This window comes from Camelus ferus, chromosome 7, assembly GCF_009834535.1.
Source record: "Camelus ferus isolate YT-003-E chromosome 7, BCGSAC_Cfer_1.0, whole genome shotgun sequence".
Lineage (NCBI taxonomy): Eukaryota > Metazoa > Chordata > Mammalia > Artiodactyla > Camelidae > Camelus > Camelus ferus.
This window is the reverse complement of record NC_045702.1, coordinates 76,640,841-76,659,134: the sequence shown is the minus strand read 5'-3', so window position 1 is coordinate 76,659,134 and position 18,294 is coordinate 76,640,841. Positions and strand designations below refer to the sequence as shown.

The window sequence follows — 18,294 nt, the reverse complement described above, 5'->3', positions numbered from 1 at the left end:
GGCAGCGCTCAAAGGTGTGATGTTTAAATCCCAAGCGCCCCACCAACTCTCCAGCTCACTGCCTGGGCCTGAAACTGGAGCACACAGAGCTGTTCTGGCTCTGTGAGAGAATCCTCCCACATCCACAGATCAGAGGCCCGAGCTGGATGGACGGGAATGGCAGGGTTGATAGACCCCTGGGGGCATTTACTATATACACCTGAATCCGGAAGCCTTTCCCTCTGTGTTTTGAAATGCTCTAGAAGATAGGTCCCCAGATCCAGTTGGTCCCAAACAGTAGAAAATCTTGGGATACAGAGATGAGAGACAGCCCTGGTCTCCAAAAGATGAGGGTCAACTGGAGGAACGTACAAAGGAGATGGGGGACAGGTGCTCCAGGAGGGATAACTATAGGATATGATAGGAGCAGAGAAGGAGGACTCTTAGACCCATCTGGAACAAGAGTCACAAATGGGGGCAGTTGAGTGAAGTGTGGTGGTTCTGGAGCTCGACTGCTGAATCCAAGTCCTGGTTCCCCCACTTTCCAGCTGTGAGAACTTGTGCAACAAAGAGGAGTAACAGGGCCCCATGGGGTGAGCATGTCGAGTTCTAGAAGAGTGCCTAGCAGTGGTAAGCCCTCCGTATGTGCTAACGACTACTGTCCAGTTAGATTGTGAAGGAAAAGGGCTTCATTTTACTCACTGCTGTATCCTTATGCCTAACACATAGTAGATGCTCAATAAGGGTTTGTTCAGTGTTAAATACTGGGGCTTTCTTCTCGCCCATTTCCCATCTGAGACGAGTGTGTTCCCACCTTAAAGAATCTTAAAACAAAAGGCAACATCAACAATCTTGCCAACCTTTTTAAAAAATCTGTTTTGATCTGGTAATGCTAGACGTGGTTATGAAACCTTCCCCAGCTCTGCCTACAGTCTCAGCAAGCAAGAAAAAAGAAACAGCAGCAGACAGAAAGGGCAAAGAACTGTAGAATTGGAACATGGGGAATTTCTTTTAAATTTTTATTAAGAGGCTGATTTCCTGGAATCCTGATTTTTCTTTTTCTTTCAGAGCCAGGCTAATTTCCCTTATCCCTGAGCCTACGAGCTTGTGTTAATGGGAATAGCAGTTTTGTACTCAGAAAGGAGATAATATCCATAGACAAAAATCTTGTGTCATGTGGCCATTTGCCAGAGACTCAGCAAAGCTTTTTGTAAAACCTGGCATTCTCTCGCCTTTTTAAAGGCTTGTTTAATCAAAGCTGCTCCCTTGATATTCATTCTTGGAAAACAGAAATTAAATAGAATGAAAAGCAATGGCAACGCCTCTCTGCTCCAGGACTGACTAAGAAAAGTCCTGAGTAATCAGATGAATGCGGTGAACAAATGCTTGTCAGACAAGCGCTCCAGCCTCCCCACTGGGAATATTCCTTTAACACCACCCCAGGTTTCTCTATTTGCAGCCTCTTGGCAGCTACGTTTTGCTCAGGAACATAGAGCTTCAGGGTGGCGGCTTCCTGCTCCATTCATCCTTTATTGCGCCATTGGTGCCGGGAGAGAGGAGGCTGCTAGGGAGCTGGCCCAGTTTCCTGGAATGTCAGGCTCCCCAGGGAGGGCCCACCACCTCCAGCCGGCTCCCCACTGTAGTCAGAGTCACGTGCGAATAATGATTCAACCTGTGCTGGTTTGCAGCCTGCCTTGGAATCAAGCAGCAAGAATTCAGCCTCCCAGGTTGTAGGAACAGAGCAGTCAACTTCTAGGGGCCAAGTTTCTAGAGGGATGGAAGGACCCTTATTCCTTACAAGTCCAGGCAGTGCCAGTGACTCTACAAGCCACTGAGAGCACACCTCCCAGCCCACCGAGAGGGCCCAGACACCACAGCATCTTCCAATCTGGCCTGAGCAAGTTATAAATATGACACCATGGTCCTATTATTTTTCAGTGTAAGCTGAATATTTTATCAAAGCCTCAGTTCCTCTCTTTCCCCCTTTCCACCCCAAACCAGCTCAGAAGTAGGAGACGGGGATGGGGTGTGAAAGGCACCTAGGACTGAAAAAACAACTACTATCAAAAAAAAACCCTACTGTAAACCATTAACTTGCCTGTGCTCGGCTTGTGTATGTATTGTTACATGAGTGAGCTAGATGGGTTATAGGTATTTGTTTTTAAGAAGAGCCACATTTATATTATTTTTTAAATTGAAGGATAGTTGATTTACAATGGGTTAGTTTCTGTCGTATAGCAAAGTGATTCAGTTATATATATATATTCTTTTTCATATTAGTTTCCATTATAGTTTATTACAAGGTATTGAATATAGTTCCCTGTGCTGTACAGTAGGATCTTGTTATTTATCTATGTTGTATATAGTATTTTGTACCTGGTAATCCCAAACTCCTAATTTGTCCTTCCCCCTAACCTTTTCCCATTTGGTAACTGTAAGTTTGTTTTCTATGTCTGTGAGTCTTGTTTCTGTTTTGTAAATAAGTTTATTTGTATCATATTTTAGATTCTACATATAAGTGATATTATATGATATTTGTCTTTCTCTGACTTACTCACTTGTGAAGTGAAGTATGATCATCTCTAGGTCCATCCTTGTTGCTGCAAATGGCATTATTTTCTGCTTTTTTATGGCTGAGTAGTATTGCATTGTGTATATATACCACATCTTCTTTATCCATTCATCTTTCAATGGACATTTAGGTTGCTTCCCTGTCTTGGCTATTGTATATAGTGCTGCTGTGAACATTGCAGTGCATGTATCTTGTTGAATTAGAATTTTCTCCAGATATATGCCCAGGAGTGGGATTGCTGGATCATGTTGGTAATTCTATTTTTAATTTTTTAAGGAACCTCCATACTGCTTTCCATAGTGGCTGTACCAATTTTCTTTCCCACCAGCAGTGTAGGAGGGTTCCCTTTTCTCCACACCCTCGTCCAGCATTTAAGAAGAGCCACATTTATAAATGCAAAATGCCATAGATATGCAATCCTCTTACTGGTGAAGTTGCAGATCCTATCCTCTTGTGTTCTGTCAGTCTTTATCTGTAATCAGACTGGGTCCTGTTCTTTGGGTCTTTGTTCTTCACTAATGTTAAGGACAATTATCCCCTTCTGTTTGAGAAAGTGTCTCTCCCAACATATGAATAGTCATCACTAGTGGTGTATTTGGATTGGGAATTGTCCAGTATCACTGCTTTTTCCTTTCTTGAGCATTTTCATAAGAACCTGGAGTAGAAAGCATTTTGCAAAGACTTCTGGTGGTGACTCCTAAGTTAGGCAGATGTAGGGGGGTCGGCGAACAGGGAGCGTGTGTGTGTGTGTGTGTGTGTGCACGTGTGCACGCAGGTGCACCTGTGGTTGGGAGTGGAGGTGCATGGGGAACAGGGAAGGCTTCATCACTCAGGAAAGAAAGGGGCAAGACACCAAAGACAATTTGCCATAACAGGGTAGTAGGGAATGAGCAGGAGTTGGGTGAAGATCCCTTGGTTCTCATTGGCATTACCTGGCCCAGAGAAGGACCTGAGTTCCTGCCCTCACCATGAAATAGGGAGTTGATCAAGGGACCTGAAAAGTCCCAGCCAGTCAAGACCAGCACAGGACGATCACTTTACTCCTGGGAAGATTCAAAGTCCTGCCACTTCTCCCAGCCATGAGCAAGACGGAAGCTGAGAGAAAATTACTTCCCCTGTTGCCCTCCTGGTAGCCCAGCTGGTAGCAAGGTTATTGGTCTTTGAATTTCATCCTTTGTCTGTCCTGGTGAAGACAAAGCACATTTCACTTTTAAAAAAAGTTCTTCCCTAATGGAAAGGCCAAGAGAAAGCACCTGAATGGAGGAATTGCTGCACTAGATCACTTTGCCTCCAGCTGCGAAACTGATTAACGTCCTTAGAGTCTCCAAGGAGGCTTTGCTACAGTCATGGTGGCTATTTCCAAGCAGACGGGCTGGGATAGGGGAGGGTGGGTTGGGGGAATCCCATAGAGCCTCCTTCAGGAGGTGGGGAAGGGGAGGGAAGAAATGCCAGTAAGTATAATTATTCACATACAGACCATCCTGCACGTCTTTGTGTCCCAATGCTTGCATCTGAGCCTGCTCCACCTGCACCCATCACAACACAGAGGATGCAGGGGTAGCGGAGCGGATGCTGGCCTCAGCCACACGTCCAACACAGAAGCCACCAGCCACAGGCACCTGTGTCTGTGGACCATTTGCACCCTGGCTGGTCCAAAAGGAGATGAGCTGTCAGTGTGAAAAACTCCCAAGTCCGAAGACTTACTATGAAAAAAGGATGTCAAATATCTCATTCATCGTTTTTATGTTGCTTATACATCAAAATGATAATAGCTTGCATATACTGAGTTGAACTATATTAAAATGAATTCCACCTGTTTTGTTTTACCTTTTTAATTGGCTAGTCAAACATTTAACGTTACATATGCAGCACTCATTTCTGGCTCATGGTCCAGTTCTATGGAGCACCATGGGTCCAAACAATATACAACCATGTGCTTTAAAAATGTCTTTCACAGGGAGGGAGCAAATACCAGCGGCTTCTGCATTAGCCCCAATTTTAATCTGTGACAGATACAGTTTCACTTTACGAAGCTGGATAAGGGTGGGAGGCTTTGTTGTTGTAAAGGAGTTGGGGGTTCTGGAGATGTCCTAAAGCTATTATAAAAATTTGTCTATTTATTGAAGTATAGTCGATTTACAATGTTGTGTGACTTTCTAGGGTATAGCATAGTGATCCATTTATACATGTATATATTCATCCTTCTTCCTCCAGTTGCTGCCATGAGCAAGGTGACTCCTAGAAATACCCGCCCCCCACCCAGGTAGACACAAACCAAGCCTAGGTGGCTTCCTGTACATACTTTGGTGTTTTCTTAAAGTCTCTGCTTCTTTGTTCAGGTCAGCGGTTCTCAAAGGGCAGAGTGCATCAGAATCACCTGGAAAGTTTGAGTTCCAATTCAGTATTCTACTGCAGAGTCCAGGAATTGGCATTTTTGGGGGGCATCTTAGGTATGTTCTCAGGCAGAGGCCTGGATGTCCTCTAAGAAACACTCATAAACCAGTGTTCCCAGCCTTTCTGACCAAACAGATCACCCCAGGTATCTGGCAAATATGCAGATTCCCAGGCCTATCCCAGACCCACAGAATCCAAAACTCCAAGGAGACCTGGAAAGTATGGGGAACGGTGTCTTAAAGCAATGACATAAGTGAGACAGAGAAAGACAAACACCAGATGATATCGTTTATATGTGGAATCTAAAAAATACAACAAACTAACAGAATAAAATAGAACAAAAAAGAAGCAGACTCACGGATATAGAGAATGAACTAGTGGTTACCAGTGGGGAGAGAGAAGGGAGAAGGGTAACACAGGGGTAGGGAGTTAAGAGGTACAAACTATTATGTATAAAATAAGCTACAGTGATATATTGTACAACACTGGGGAAATAGGCAAAATTTTATAACAATAAATGGAGTATAGCCTCTAAAAATTGTGAATCACTATATTGTACACCTGTAACTTATGTAATATTGTACATCAACTATACTTCAATTAAAAAAAAAAACAGCAATTCTCAACCCTAGCTGCTCAAGAGATCACACAGGGACTTTAAAAACCTGATGCCGGGGCCACACCCCAGGCCAAACACATCAGACTCTTTGCGGGGGTGGGGGACCCAGATCTCTGAGTCCTTCAAAGTTCCTCTGGTGGTTTCAGTTTACAGCCAAGGTTGAGAAGCACAGATTTGGTCAATAGCAAATTAACCCATCTCCTTTCTCCTTGTATGAAGCAAAATATATCATTTGGTACCCCCAAGTGGACTGAATAAAATGTCCATGTACAAAGGCCATGGCATGTTACTTCCCGAACTGTTAGTACCTTTTGCTAGCCTGAGAAACTTTCCCTCTAGATTCTGTTCACTGCTCTTGCAGCCTGGCTGTCAACTTTCTGTGCAGCTGGTAGTCCCAGCACAGGTGTTAAATACTTCATTAATGCTTTCTGCTGCAACTTGAAGTGCCCGTCCCCAAACAACTTCTGAACAAGCTGCAGAAGCTGCAGTCGGGACACCCCCACCCCCGGCCTGGTTCCAGATTCCAAACCCCTGAGGCTGCTCTCTGCCATCTTTCGATGGCATTACATTTTCTTTTAAGGGAGCAACACCTGCTGTATTTGCTCCCCACCTGGGCTGCTTCCCTTCGTCTGAAAGCGTAATGACCTGACTCACGAGGTGTTTTTGAAGGCGCCATGACCTTGTTCCTTATGCATAATTTTGGAAAGATACATTAAAAATGGAGATTTAAAAATAAATATTTTTCTTCAAAGCTGAGATGCCTTCCACTCTGCCCCCATTGCATCTTGTACTAACTTTATAGTAAAGATCTTATTGAATTATAATTATTTGGTGTAGGCATGAATGTCTCCCTTGCAGACTATAAGTTTCTTGAGGTACAAAGATGCTTCTTACTCATTTTTGTATCCAAAGAATCTAATAGAAAACCTGGCACATGGTAGATTCTTAGTGAATGTTGAAATGAATGAAGTGTTTAAGTGACGTACTATGCTTTGGGTTGCTGACTTAATCGCCATCCAAAATCCCTTTTCCCCTAGTCACCACCAAGCAACAGTGACCATAGGACACAGTTCTGGCCAATAAGAAGTAAGCAAAAGACCCCTGGGTAGGGCTTCCAGGAGGGTCTTTGTTTTCCCACCAAAAAGAGGATAAACTGGGTTGGCCTGCCCCTTTATCCTGTACCCCTTCCTGCTTTCTTTTTTTCTTCTTCCTGCCTGGAAGTTAGAGGTAAAGCCTGGAGGTAGAGCAGCCACTTTGTAATCATGAGGAAAACAAAAACAGGTCAAAGCTGGATGGAAGAGCAGAAAGATAGAAAGAGCCCAGGTTTCTGATGGTAGCAGCTGCACCAGCTGTGGACTGCTTGCCTGCTGCCTCTGGACTTCTTGTTAGGGAAGAAAAAAAAAATCCACATTCACCACTGTGGTTAAGTGTTCTGTTACTTTCAGACAAACAGATTTTGTAACTTATATAACAAGCGTTATTAATAAGCATGCATTTAAAGCATCTAGTATTACTCTTAGTGCATGGTAGGGATCCACTGTTCGCATATTAATTGCTTATTCATGCAAATAGAATCCTGGATGAATAAATGGGTTATTTGTTTGACAGAAGTATGATCCTCGTATGATAACGAACTATTCCCTAACTTAAGATGTGTCCAATAATCTTAAAACAGCTTTGTTGCAAATCCTTTAGATCATATCATATTGGTCCTGGAGTTCATTCCCAAAGCTCACTTCCTCCTATTGGAGAAAGTAGTCTCATGGGAGCTGCACATCAGGCAGCAAATGCAGAGACAGCTTTCTGGTGTTGCCAATTCCCCAAGTGTCGTATTTCGAGTATTCTCTGCTCCGTAAGGTGAGTTTGCAGGAGCGTTGCCCACTGCAAGGTTAGTCAGGTAGCATTAGCTTTGGGTTTTTTCTCTCCAACCTGGGCTGCCCAGCTGCTGTGGGTGCACACGGCCTGTTGGTGAGCAGAGCTAGGAGCCCAGGCATCCTTGCCCAGAGATAAGCTAAGAGGCTTCTTGGCCTGAGGGTTGGTGGTTACAAGAGCTCCACTTTCAGCTCCCTTAAGGGAAATGATTAAAAAGGAGAGAAGAGAGATCAGTTGTCTCAGACTGAACCATGTGCTCCAAGACCCAATCTCCTGCTTTTCTCTGGAATTCCACCTTTTCTTTGAAATTCCTGGGACTCCCTTTTAATTATTTTTAAACTTGGCTCCAAGTAGCTTGGCCTCTCTTGAAAAGAAAGTGTTAATGCCTGCCTTTGAAGTACACATTTTATGTTTATTTTTAAAATAATATAGTTGGATTTTTTGCACCTGAGAATTAAAAAACACTGAGCAATTTCGGTGTGCCGGGCACTGTGTAAGTGGCTTCACATGCATTATCTAATACTTGCAATCTCCCTGCTGTGTGGTAGGTGCTATTTTACTATTTTTTCATTTTACAGATGAAGAGATTGAAGCTCAGAGAGGTTAAGAACTTGTCCAAGATCACACAGAACCATGGCTCCACCATGGGCTGTCTCTCCAGAGCCCCCTTACCCATCCCCACCTCCCTGGTGCTCTGTGTTGCCGGTGGACATCGGATTCCTCCCACCACTGCCCAGAGCCGCCCCACTGAGACTCCAGACTTATGTGTCAAAGACAAGCACAGAAAAGCCCCTCTTCAGTTTGAGAAGACTTACACTGAGGGGTATGTTTCGACTTGTGTCTTCTGGATCAAAGGCCTCAACCTGGTAAACGAATCCAGGGTTTTTTCCTTCCACTATGTAGAGGTTCAGACCTGTACCAGCACCGAAAGAGGAATAAGAAACAGTTTATTAGATAAAGCAAACAAGGAATTCCCAAACCAGGACAGCCATCCACAGCCAAAGGGAGCCAAGTGTATCAGGGCTGTGGGAAAGGGGAAAGCAATGCTAAAGGCCAGAGTCAGACCTTGGTCCAGCTGGCAGGTGGACCCGTATGTGGGAATTAACAAAGTGCTAACGTTGGCCGAGCTGGTGTCAGGTCGTCATCTATTTCCTAGGCTGGGAGGTGACTAGGGTACCACTATTTGCAGGGAGAGGGTAATAAGGGCAGAGAGGTGGAAGGTAACCCCAGGTAGGGACATGCAGTGTGAGGTTCCCCATGTGCCAGCAAATTCCTCCTCCACCGAGCCAAGGTCACCCCCCAAAGTGCACTTAGCATCTCAGCAGAAATGAGTTGCTGAAATGAGAGGCCTTACAGTGGAACAGAGAGAAGATGGAAAAAGGGAGGGAAAGGGCTACAGAGGCTCAGGAAAGGGACCAAAATTGATTTCATCTGCTTCAGAGTTCTTCGCAGTCAGGGGGGTGGGAGGAGCCGGAGTGCCCCTGAGCACCTCCAGCCCTGCCCCAGGGCCGCCATCTCTTTCGGAGAATCTTCTTGAGAGATGACTGAGAATTTTAACATTCACTCACTCCTTTGGAGGCACTGTGCTGAGGATCTACATCCTTTCTCCTTTCATCTTCAGAATAGCCCTATTAAGCAAGTACAGTAATCATCTCTGCTTTACAATGAGGAAACAGGCTCAGAGAAATTGTGAGGTTGCCCAGCTGGACAGCGGTAGAATCACAATTCAAACCTGGGCCATCTTACATCTGAGCTCGAACTGACATTCACTTTTATGACTTTCGTGCTTTCACTCAAAACATATTTACTGAGTTCTTACTGGGTGCCAAACTCAGATCTATGTGCTGGGAATACAGCAGTTCCCAAAACACAAACCCTACTATTGGGAAGCCTGTGTTCTAGCAGGAAGAGGTAGATAATAAAATAGGTGAATGTTCCTGAGCAATGTTACAGAGAAAAATCAGGAAAAGGAGTATCTAGAGTTGGGTTACAATGCTCAATAGAGGGCTTCTGAAGGTTCGCTGACATTGGAGTCAGGATTCCTACAGAGATGAAGAGGAGACAGACAGATGCAGAAGAAGGGGCAGAGGAAATGGATGCAAAGATGCCGAGATGGGTGGTGCCTGGGTGACTCCCAGATGGGTGAGGAGGCCAGGACAGCTGGCCACAGCAGAGGACGTGAGGGGGAGACGTGTGTGAGAGGAGAAGGCAGTTGTTTGCTGAATCTGATGGGGCCTTAAGGAGACTCTGGCTCTTCTTTTGAGGGAGATGGGAAGCTCCTGTAGGATTTTAAGCAGAGGACTGCCTTGATTTAACAGATGTTTAACAGGATCTCTCTGGCTGCCTGCCGTATGGAGAATCGACCCTAGGGGTTGAGGACAGAGCAGGGGGCCAGTTAGGTGGCCACTGCGTTGATCCAGGCAAGCCAACGGTTGTGTAGAAGCCTGCACTGTGGTGGCAGTGGTGGAGATGCTGGCAGGGGCCGGACTCTGCATAGACTTAGAAGCCGGCAAGATTCCCTAATAGATTTGATGTTGGGTGTGAAAGACAGAGGGGAGTCGAGGATAACTGCAAGGTTTTGACCCACAAAACTGGAAGAATGGAGTTGCTGTTTAACTAAACTGGGAAAGACGAGAGAAGCAGATTTGGGCAGGGATGGTGAGGAGGGAGATGGAGTGGGAGTCAAGAGTGGTTCGGGGGCACATTAAGTCATATTCTAGCACCAATTCCAGTGTGTGTCCACTGTGGGAAAGGGGGTTCCCACACCACCACGCAATTCTCCAGCACCAGCCAGGTGTCCTACAATTCAGTTCAATTCTTACACCATCTACCCAGATACAGCGTCAGATCCACAGGTGAAGGGCTCAGTCCTGCAAGACAACCCCCACCCCTGCAGATGCCAGTCACAAGTCCAGGCAGTCACCTGTGTTTCTGACCATCTGGCTCTGGACTGGAGATTCCTACAACCCTCTCCTCAGGTTCAAATGATTTGCCAGAGTGGCTCACTCTCTTCTGAACTCAGGAAACATTTTACTTAGTGGATTATTGGTTTATAATAAAAGGATAATACTCAGGAACAGCCTATTGGAAGAGATGCATAGGGCACGGTGTGGGGGAAGGGGCAGAGAGTGCCCATGCCCCATCCAAGCACACACTCCCCAGTCTCCACATGTTCACCAACCTGGAATCTCTCTGAACCCCATCCTTCTGGCCTTTCTGGAGGCTTCATTACATAGGCATGTTTGATTAACTCATTGGCCATCGGTGATCAAGTGAACTCAGTCTCCAGCCCCTCCCCTCTCTCCAGTGCCCAGCCCTCTGAGCACATGGTTGGTTCCTCTGGTGGGCAGCCCCCATCCTTAGGTGGGGTCCAAAATTCACCTCATTAATGTAACAATAACAAAAAACCTTTATCATTCTTATCACTTAGGAAATTCCAAGGGTTTTAGGATCTCTGTGCCAGGAGGGGATGAAGACCAAATATGTATTTTTTGTTCTAAATCACAACATCACAGATGTCTATTAGACATCCAGATGGAGATGCTGGGTAAGACAGGTTTTATCTGAGTCAGGGAGTCCTGAGGAGGACCTGGACTGGAACAATGGGCATGGGGGTTGTCAGTGTATGGATGGCCTTCAGCGCCCGCCATAAGCTGGGGGGAGATGGTGGAGGCAAGTTTCCCTATGCCCCAGTCCTTATATTGTCCCTACTCTGTCGCAGACCCCAGACACACACTCTCCTCAGGGGGTCAGCATCCCTGCGGAGAATGAACAAGTCAGTCAGTTGCCTGTACCCAGTGCTGAGCCTGTAATGTGCTCAGCCCAGGTTCCTCCAGAATGACCCACTTGAGGTCCCTGAGCCTCAGGTCCCTCCCCAGGCCTGGGAGAAGCCCAGGAGAAGCCACGGATGTGAAAGGCTTTGTCAACTGCTGGGCATGATTACTGGGAGTCCTGGCTGGAGGACATTTCATTTATTCCCTGCTCATTAAGCAGCTGCCTTTTCCAGGGAAGCAGCTGCTTGTTTATTTACTTTTCTGTTTCGCTCTGTCCCCCAGGGTCCTCCGTGATGCCACTGTCTGGGCTGCATCGCACACCCTAGTGTATCTTACCTTTTGCCAAGTTGCCTTGAAATTCGGGCGGCTCATTCACGTCTGTTACCTGGACAGTCAGGACCTGCAGGTCAGTGACACCCACGGCATCCTTCACATAAATCTGCAAGTCAAATATGTGTGGTCCTGTTTCAAAATCTAGTTGTTCCTTCCCAGTGGTGACAACCTAAAAGCAAATGCAGAAATCTTAGTAACCATGTGAAGGAAGATCTGGTTTGCATGCATGCATTTTGCAAAGGGATATTACTAGGAATATTCCAGCATCCTGGAAACAATCTTTCACTCACTGTCAGAGGAACCGCTGGTTTTGCCGGAGTCCTTCTGACATAAACCCCATGACACTTCCCTAAAGGGACTCCTGTGTGTGATGCTGCTTTTACAGGAAAGACAAACATTCAGGAGGCATTCTAGTTTCATTGATTGGAGGTGGAAAGCCCGAAAATTAGAGAACCTGTCAGTACTTGGAGTAGGCTTCTAGGCAAGTCCCTCAGCAACCCTGAAGGCAGTTGGATTTTCTCATCTTTAAGAATAAGATGCTTCACTTCCCTGGGATTGCTGTTAAGTTTCATCTTGACTCATCCCTCCCTTCTCACTTTCCCAAGGCCACAGCCAAGGATAAACAAGAGAAGGATACATCTGCAGCAATAAGAAATGATATTTACTTACACCCACAGCCATTTTGGGTTTTTGGTGCATTTCCACACTTCCTTCACTGTCAGAAACGTGTCCTCTGCACTGTAAGTGTCTTAGAGATGTGAGAGAGACACCAACAACCAGGGCCAGAGACATGTCACCAGAACCTAGATGGTTACCAGTAGGAACCCCAGTGGTCCATGGTGGGAGGGCCCTGCTGAGGCTAACTGGAGGCCAATCTGTGACCTCCCACATCTGTATACACATCCCTGCCACCAGCTTACCCCGTGGAGCTCCCAAAAGGCTCAGAGCCCTTTGCAACATCAAGGACTGAATCTCATAAATGTCTTAATTATGCTAATAGAACCTTTTGGTTATTAATGTGCTAGGGCCAGGCAGTGAGCCACTTAGTACCCTATACTGAGGACAGCACTCAGCTCCAACCCAATTTCTACCACTGGACTTTTGTGTGACCTTGGGGAAGTTACTTTAACTTTCCCTGATTTGGTTGCTACATGACTATAATTAGGTAAATAATTCTAGCCCTGGTTAAAGAGCTGAAGGATAATACAAGTTATTTAACAAAGAGCTAAATCAGGGTACTGTGGAAAATCAACGGGAAAAAGGGTCATTGTGAGCTGTGTTTAGTCAGGGGGGACTTCATGGAGGAGGTGGCAGGCATTGTGTTTGCCTTTGCAAGAGCTGGATTGATTATGAGAGAACAGGATGGCCACAGATGTGAATGAGTGTATGCAGTGGGGAGAGCACGTACAGAGAAGGGTTGAGATGGAAAATGGGATCATCCTGTCACCACTCACGAGCAGGGTCAGCCTGGTCACCACACTAGTGGAAGTGACCTGTCTATCCACTTGGCACGGGGGAGGTGAGAGGCAGCATAACATAGGGGTCAACAGCGTAGCCTCTGGAGCCAGAATGACTGGCTTTTTTTAAAAAATTGAAGTATAGTTGATTTACAGTGTTGTGTTAGTTTCTGGTGTACACGATAGTGATTCAGATATATATATATATTCTTTTTCATATTCTTTTCCATTATAGGTTATTACAAGCTATTGAATATAGTTCCCTGTGCTATAAAGTTAGGACCTTGTTTTTTGTCTATTTTGTGTACAGTAATTTGTATCTGCTAACTCCAAACTCTTATTTTATTCCTCACCCACCTTTCCCCTTTGGTAACCATAAATTTGTTTTCTCTGTCTGTGAGTCTCTTTGTGTTTTATAAATAAGTTCATTTGTGTTATTTTTTTAGATTTCACCTATAAGTGATATCATATAGTACTTATTTTTCTCTGTCTGACTTACTTCATTTAGTATCTCTAGGTCCATCCATGTTGCTGCAAATGACATTATTTCATTCTTTTTTATGGCTGAGTAGTATTCCATTGTGTATATATATGTAAGTGTGTGTGTATGCACACACCACAACTTCTTTATCTAGTCATCTTTTGATGGATATTTATGTTGTTTCCATGTCTTGGCTATTGTAAATAGTGCTGCTATGAACATTGGGGTGCATGTTTTGAGTTTTCTCTGGATATATGCCCAGGAGTGGAATTGCTGGATCATATTGTAGCTCTATTTTTAGTTTTGTAAGGAACTTCCATACTGTTTCTATAGTGGCTGCAGCAATTTACATTCCCACCAGCAGTGTAGGAGAGTTCCCTTTTCTCCACACTGTCTCTAGCATTTATCATTTGCGGACTTTTTAAAGATGGTCATTCTGACTGGTGTGAAGTGATACCTCATTGTAGTTTTAATTTGCATTCCTCTAATAATTAGCAGTGTTGAACATCTTTTCATGTGCCTGTTGGCCATCTATCTGTCTTCATTGGAGAAATGTCTGTTTAGTTCTTCTGCTCATTTCTCTTTTGACTGAGTTGTTTGTTTTTTTGTTAAGCCTTTGTCACAGACTGACTGGCTTTAAAGCCCAGCCTTCTCGTTACTTAAACTTTCTGTGCTTCAATTTCCTCATCTGTAAAATGGGAATAATGATAATAGCATCTGATTTCTAGGGTTGTTGTGAGGATTCTGTGAGCTGCTGAGAACACTAGCACTGAGCAAGCACTTAGCAAATGCTGACTTTTATTATCATTAGATGTCAGAGTCTGTTCAGTGAATGTATGTTCACCAGAGCCACCCCTGTCAGGTTGGTCTGCTTTGCTTCCTGATTTATACCCTAGCTTCCAGCTAACTAAGCCTGCAGCCCCCTCCTGAACCCCACATTTGCTGATCCTTCATCACGAGGTTACCTAGTCACAGCCTCTCTTGGGGGACTGGCTCTAACACCCTGGAGGAAGGAAATAGAACAGTCTAAAAAGGGTCTGCAATCTTGTATTTCGGACCCAAAGGAATTGGGTTACTGTCAACATGTGGAAGAGCTACTTTTGTTGTGGTCTTTACCAGCATTAATTCAGTGTGGAATATTTTGTGGAATATTTTGTTTAATCATCGCCACCACCGCAGGTTGGAAAAACTTCCCCCCACTTCACACATCAGGAGGTGAGGATCAGGAGAAGAAACACCAAAGGTCACAGCTGGGAGTAGTGGAGCCTTGATTTGATGGCAGTCTGGCTGCAGAGTTTTAGCGAAAGACAGTAATATTGGTTTTAGGCGTGTTAAATCTGAGGTCTTTCTGGACAAGGCTGGGCAAATGGACAGGGTCCACAGCTCATGACAGCAGATGAGGACAGGTGGGAGTTCAGCTTAGAGATGGGCCAGCAACGAGGGGAGGTGGACGCAGGCACAGCCACCACGCGACCTCCAAGAGCTCTGGTCTTTGCAGCTCCCCGGCCCCTCAGAGCCTTCCTTCTTGGTGCTGCTCCAGGAGGCAATCCCAGTAATTAGCCACATGGACTGCTGGATGAGGCTCTGACACCTCTCTTGCTGGGCAGCAGCGAGCCAGCACAGTTTGGGGGCGACCAGCAAGGGGTCTTGGGGCCAGCTTGTCTGATCTCAAATATCAAGTCTGCTACCACTTAGCCGTGTGAACTTGGGCAAGTTGCTCAACCTCTCTGTGCCTCGGTTTCCCCACCTTTGACATGCAAATAATAACAGCGTACCAATTTCTAGCATGGTTACAAGGATTGAGTGAATGAATTCACAAAATGTTTAGGGGAGTTCCTGGCATATGGTAAATGTTCTGTAAAAGTGAGTTGCCATCACCATCACCATCATTAATCCTCCTAACTTCAGCGGCTGTGTCTGAAAGCAGGGCGGCCTGACCTCTGATACGATTGGAAGTCACCCTCAGAAAGCCTTGAAGCCCAGGGCCAACAGTGACCAGACCTCGGGGCCAGAGACCCCAAAACCTCATCAGTAGACTGGTCATCCTACAGAGTGTCGAGGAGGAGCTGGGTCCTGCCACAGAGATGGCATTGTCAGTGGCACTGTTCTGTAAGAACAGCCCATGTGAGCAGTTTGGGTTGGAGAATAGGATCTCTTGGAGGGGATGGTTAACAATATTGGGTAATTTCTAGGGAGAAGCAGCTGTTCTTAAGCAGCTTCAGGACGTGTGAACCTGTGGCCCATCCTGGTACTAACACAGGTCCCAGGCAGCTGCAAGCTGTGGTGCGGGAGGGCGCCAGGGCTGGGACAGCTCGCTGAGCACACAAGAGCCTAGGCCAAGCAGACCCACTGGGTCCCACCAGGACCCCAGGGAGATGGCAGGTGGGACCATTGGCAGGGCTGATGATGACTGGAGGAGGTACCTGTGATGGCTGAGGAAAGGGGTAGGTGTGGGGGATTCTGCAGGACCAGTAGGTCCAGACACCTATAACCTGCAGACAACCTTAGAGGCGTTGGAGGCGACTAGTGGAAAATATGCGATCAGCAGGTTTGTCCTGCCCAAGGAGAAGTGACAACTTTGGAAAAGACCCAAAAGACAACAAACCAGAAACTAGAACAGTGGTGGCATGTGAAAGACTGGGTCTGAATTGTCCAAGAGGAAACATTCGCACAGTAGGGCTGGGCATTCAGCTTCTATTTTAATTAGGGATGTGTTCTTCCATGTGAAATGTCTCCTGGTAGATTTCCTTTTGAAAAATCACAGAATCATAGAAAAGCAGAATCACCAGACCCAAGTTCATCAGGGTCTGGCTTTGAAGGAGATCATTACACAAACTATCCCATCCAGAGAACTCAGTTACTGTCGGCATGCCTAACACCTGTTATCCTGTGAGAGTGGCTGGCAATAAGAAACAAGCCTTTTATTTGTAATAAATTGAGCATATTTTTATGTTTATTTGGACTGGATTAAATGGAGGAAAAAGGCCCAAGAGCTACAGGGGCGTCTAGCACAGAGGGCACTAGGATGCCCCAAACAGGACTTCTGGATCTTACAAGAGGGGAGAGATGAAACCAGGGAAATAAGGAGGGATCGCTTATCTAGAACCCCATCCACTCCATCTTCAGGACCTCTCTTTGTGAGCAAAACTCCCAATGGGAGTCAGGTGATGCTTACCTCAAAGTCGGTGCCCGACAGCCAGTTCACCCTGAAGGCTTCAGTGAGGGGACTTGAGTTGATTATCAGGGGAAACCCTGGGATCACAGGTGACAGTGATGCTGATAAATTCACAGAAAACTTGTGCACTGAAGTCTTGGGTGGAGAATTCTCTGCCACGTTGCTGGTAGCAGGTAAGTGGATTAGTTGGAGTGCCTGTCCTCCTGCGGATTTAAAAAGGATGCAAAATGACATGAGCACAAAGCCTTGTGCTGGAAACAAGGATTTAACAGCTTGGTCTGTGGCTTCAAATCGTAGCTCAGGGCAACAGTGGAACCCAGTTACTCCCCAAGAATGAAGATTCCTGCCAAGAGCTGGAAACGGGAATGCAAGATCTCAGAGCCAAGAAAACCAGCATCACCAAACAACCATGAAATCTGCTTCAGTCATTCTGGAAATAAAGCTGCTGTTTTTCTCATGTCTCTCTGCTTCCTTTCTGGTTTCTCCTAGAAACCAGGGAGAGAGAAACATGATGCCTTAGAAGGTATGCGTCCACTTGAAGGACCCAGTCTGGCCATGGCATCCTCTGTTTTACAAGGGCCAGGGAGTCAACAAGAATTTATTTCCCTTCTCTGTGTCAGTGTTTGACTCAGAGGTCATCAGACATGGAGGGTGCGTGCCTGTAGAGCTCCAAAATCATGGGAGCTCTCCTCACATCCCTAAGTAATCTCAGGGACAGTGATTTGTTATCACTGGATGCTGTGGGCGTCCTGGAGGGGGTGGATCAGGGCATGGTAGTGGATCGAGTAACTCCCATTTTACAGAGAAGGAAGTGAGAGACTCAGGGCAGGCCCATGAATTACCTTGGGCTGCAAGATAGACAGGGAATTTTACAGTTTCAGAGCAAACGTGTTTCTTACAGGAAAGCCTTGGGACAGTCTCAGGTCCCCTTGACACTCTGCAAGCCTTTGCCAGAACAGAGGAGAGCAGTGGGCCATGTTCTTCATGCTTCCATAATAAAAGCTCCTGTAGGAGCCAAATAGGGTCCCCCCACACCCCCAAAACTCAGGTCCACCCAGAACCTCAGAAGGTCTCTTATCTGGACATAGAGTCTTTGCAGATGTAATTGGTTAAGAGGAGGTTGTGCTGGATTAGGGTGGACCCTAAATCCAATGACTGGTGTCCTTATAAGAACAGGGCAGGACACAGACACACACAGAAGGAAGAAAGCCCATGTTACAACAGAGGCAGAAAGCGAAGTGATGTAGCTACAAGCCAAGGCAGGGCAGACAATCCCCAGAAGCCAGGAAGTAAGCATGGAGCAGATTCTCCTTCAGAGCCTCTAGAAGGAACTAACCCTGTCAACACCCTGATTTCAGGCTTCGGGTCTACTGAACTGTGGAAGAAGACATTTCTGTTGTTTCTAGCCATTCAGTGTGTGGTTGTTACAACAGCACAAGGAAGCTAACACAATCACCACTTATCCAAGCTTCCAAATAAGTGCATCATGTAAAACACTTCCTCTCACTTACTCCTCAGAACTCCTCTTGGATAAATATTAATGTCACCATTTTACAGATGAGGAAACTGAGCTGAAGGACACACGGTGAATCCTAAGTAACAAAGCCAGAATTGTTATTGGGGTCCTGCTTCTCAGCCA

The 18,294-nt window shown here is 45.8% G+C and overlaps 1 protein-coding gene across 1 annotated transcript in view; it reads right to left on the bottom strand.

Moving 5' to 3' along the window:
- The window catches only part of CDHR3 (cadherin related family member 3), a 62,414-nt gene that overhangs the window by 35,766 nt on the left and 8,354 nt on the right, over positions 1–18,294 (bottom strand). Inside the window, exons 2-4 of the mRNA XM_032482959.1 lie at positions 16,656–16,858; positions 11,546–11,711; positions 8,252–8,349 (exon numbers count right to left, since the gene is read on the bottom strand). Of these exons, the coding sequence (XP_032338850.1) occupies positions 8,252–8,349; positions 11,546–11,711; positions 16,656–16,858 (467 nt within the window). The remainder of the gene's footprint in view (positions 1–8,251; positions 8,350–11,545; positions 11,712–16,655; positions 16,859–18,294) is intronic.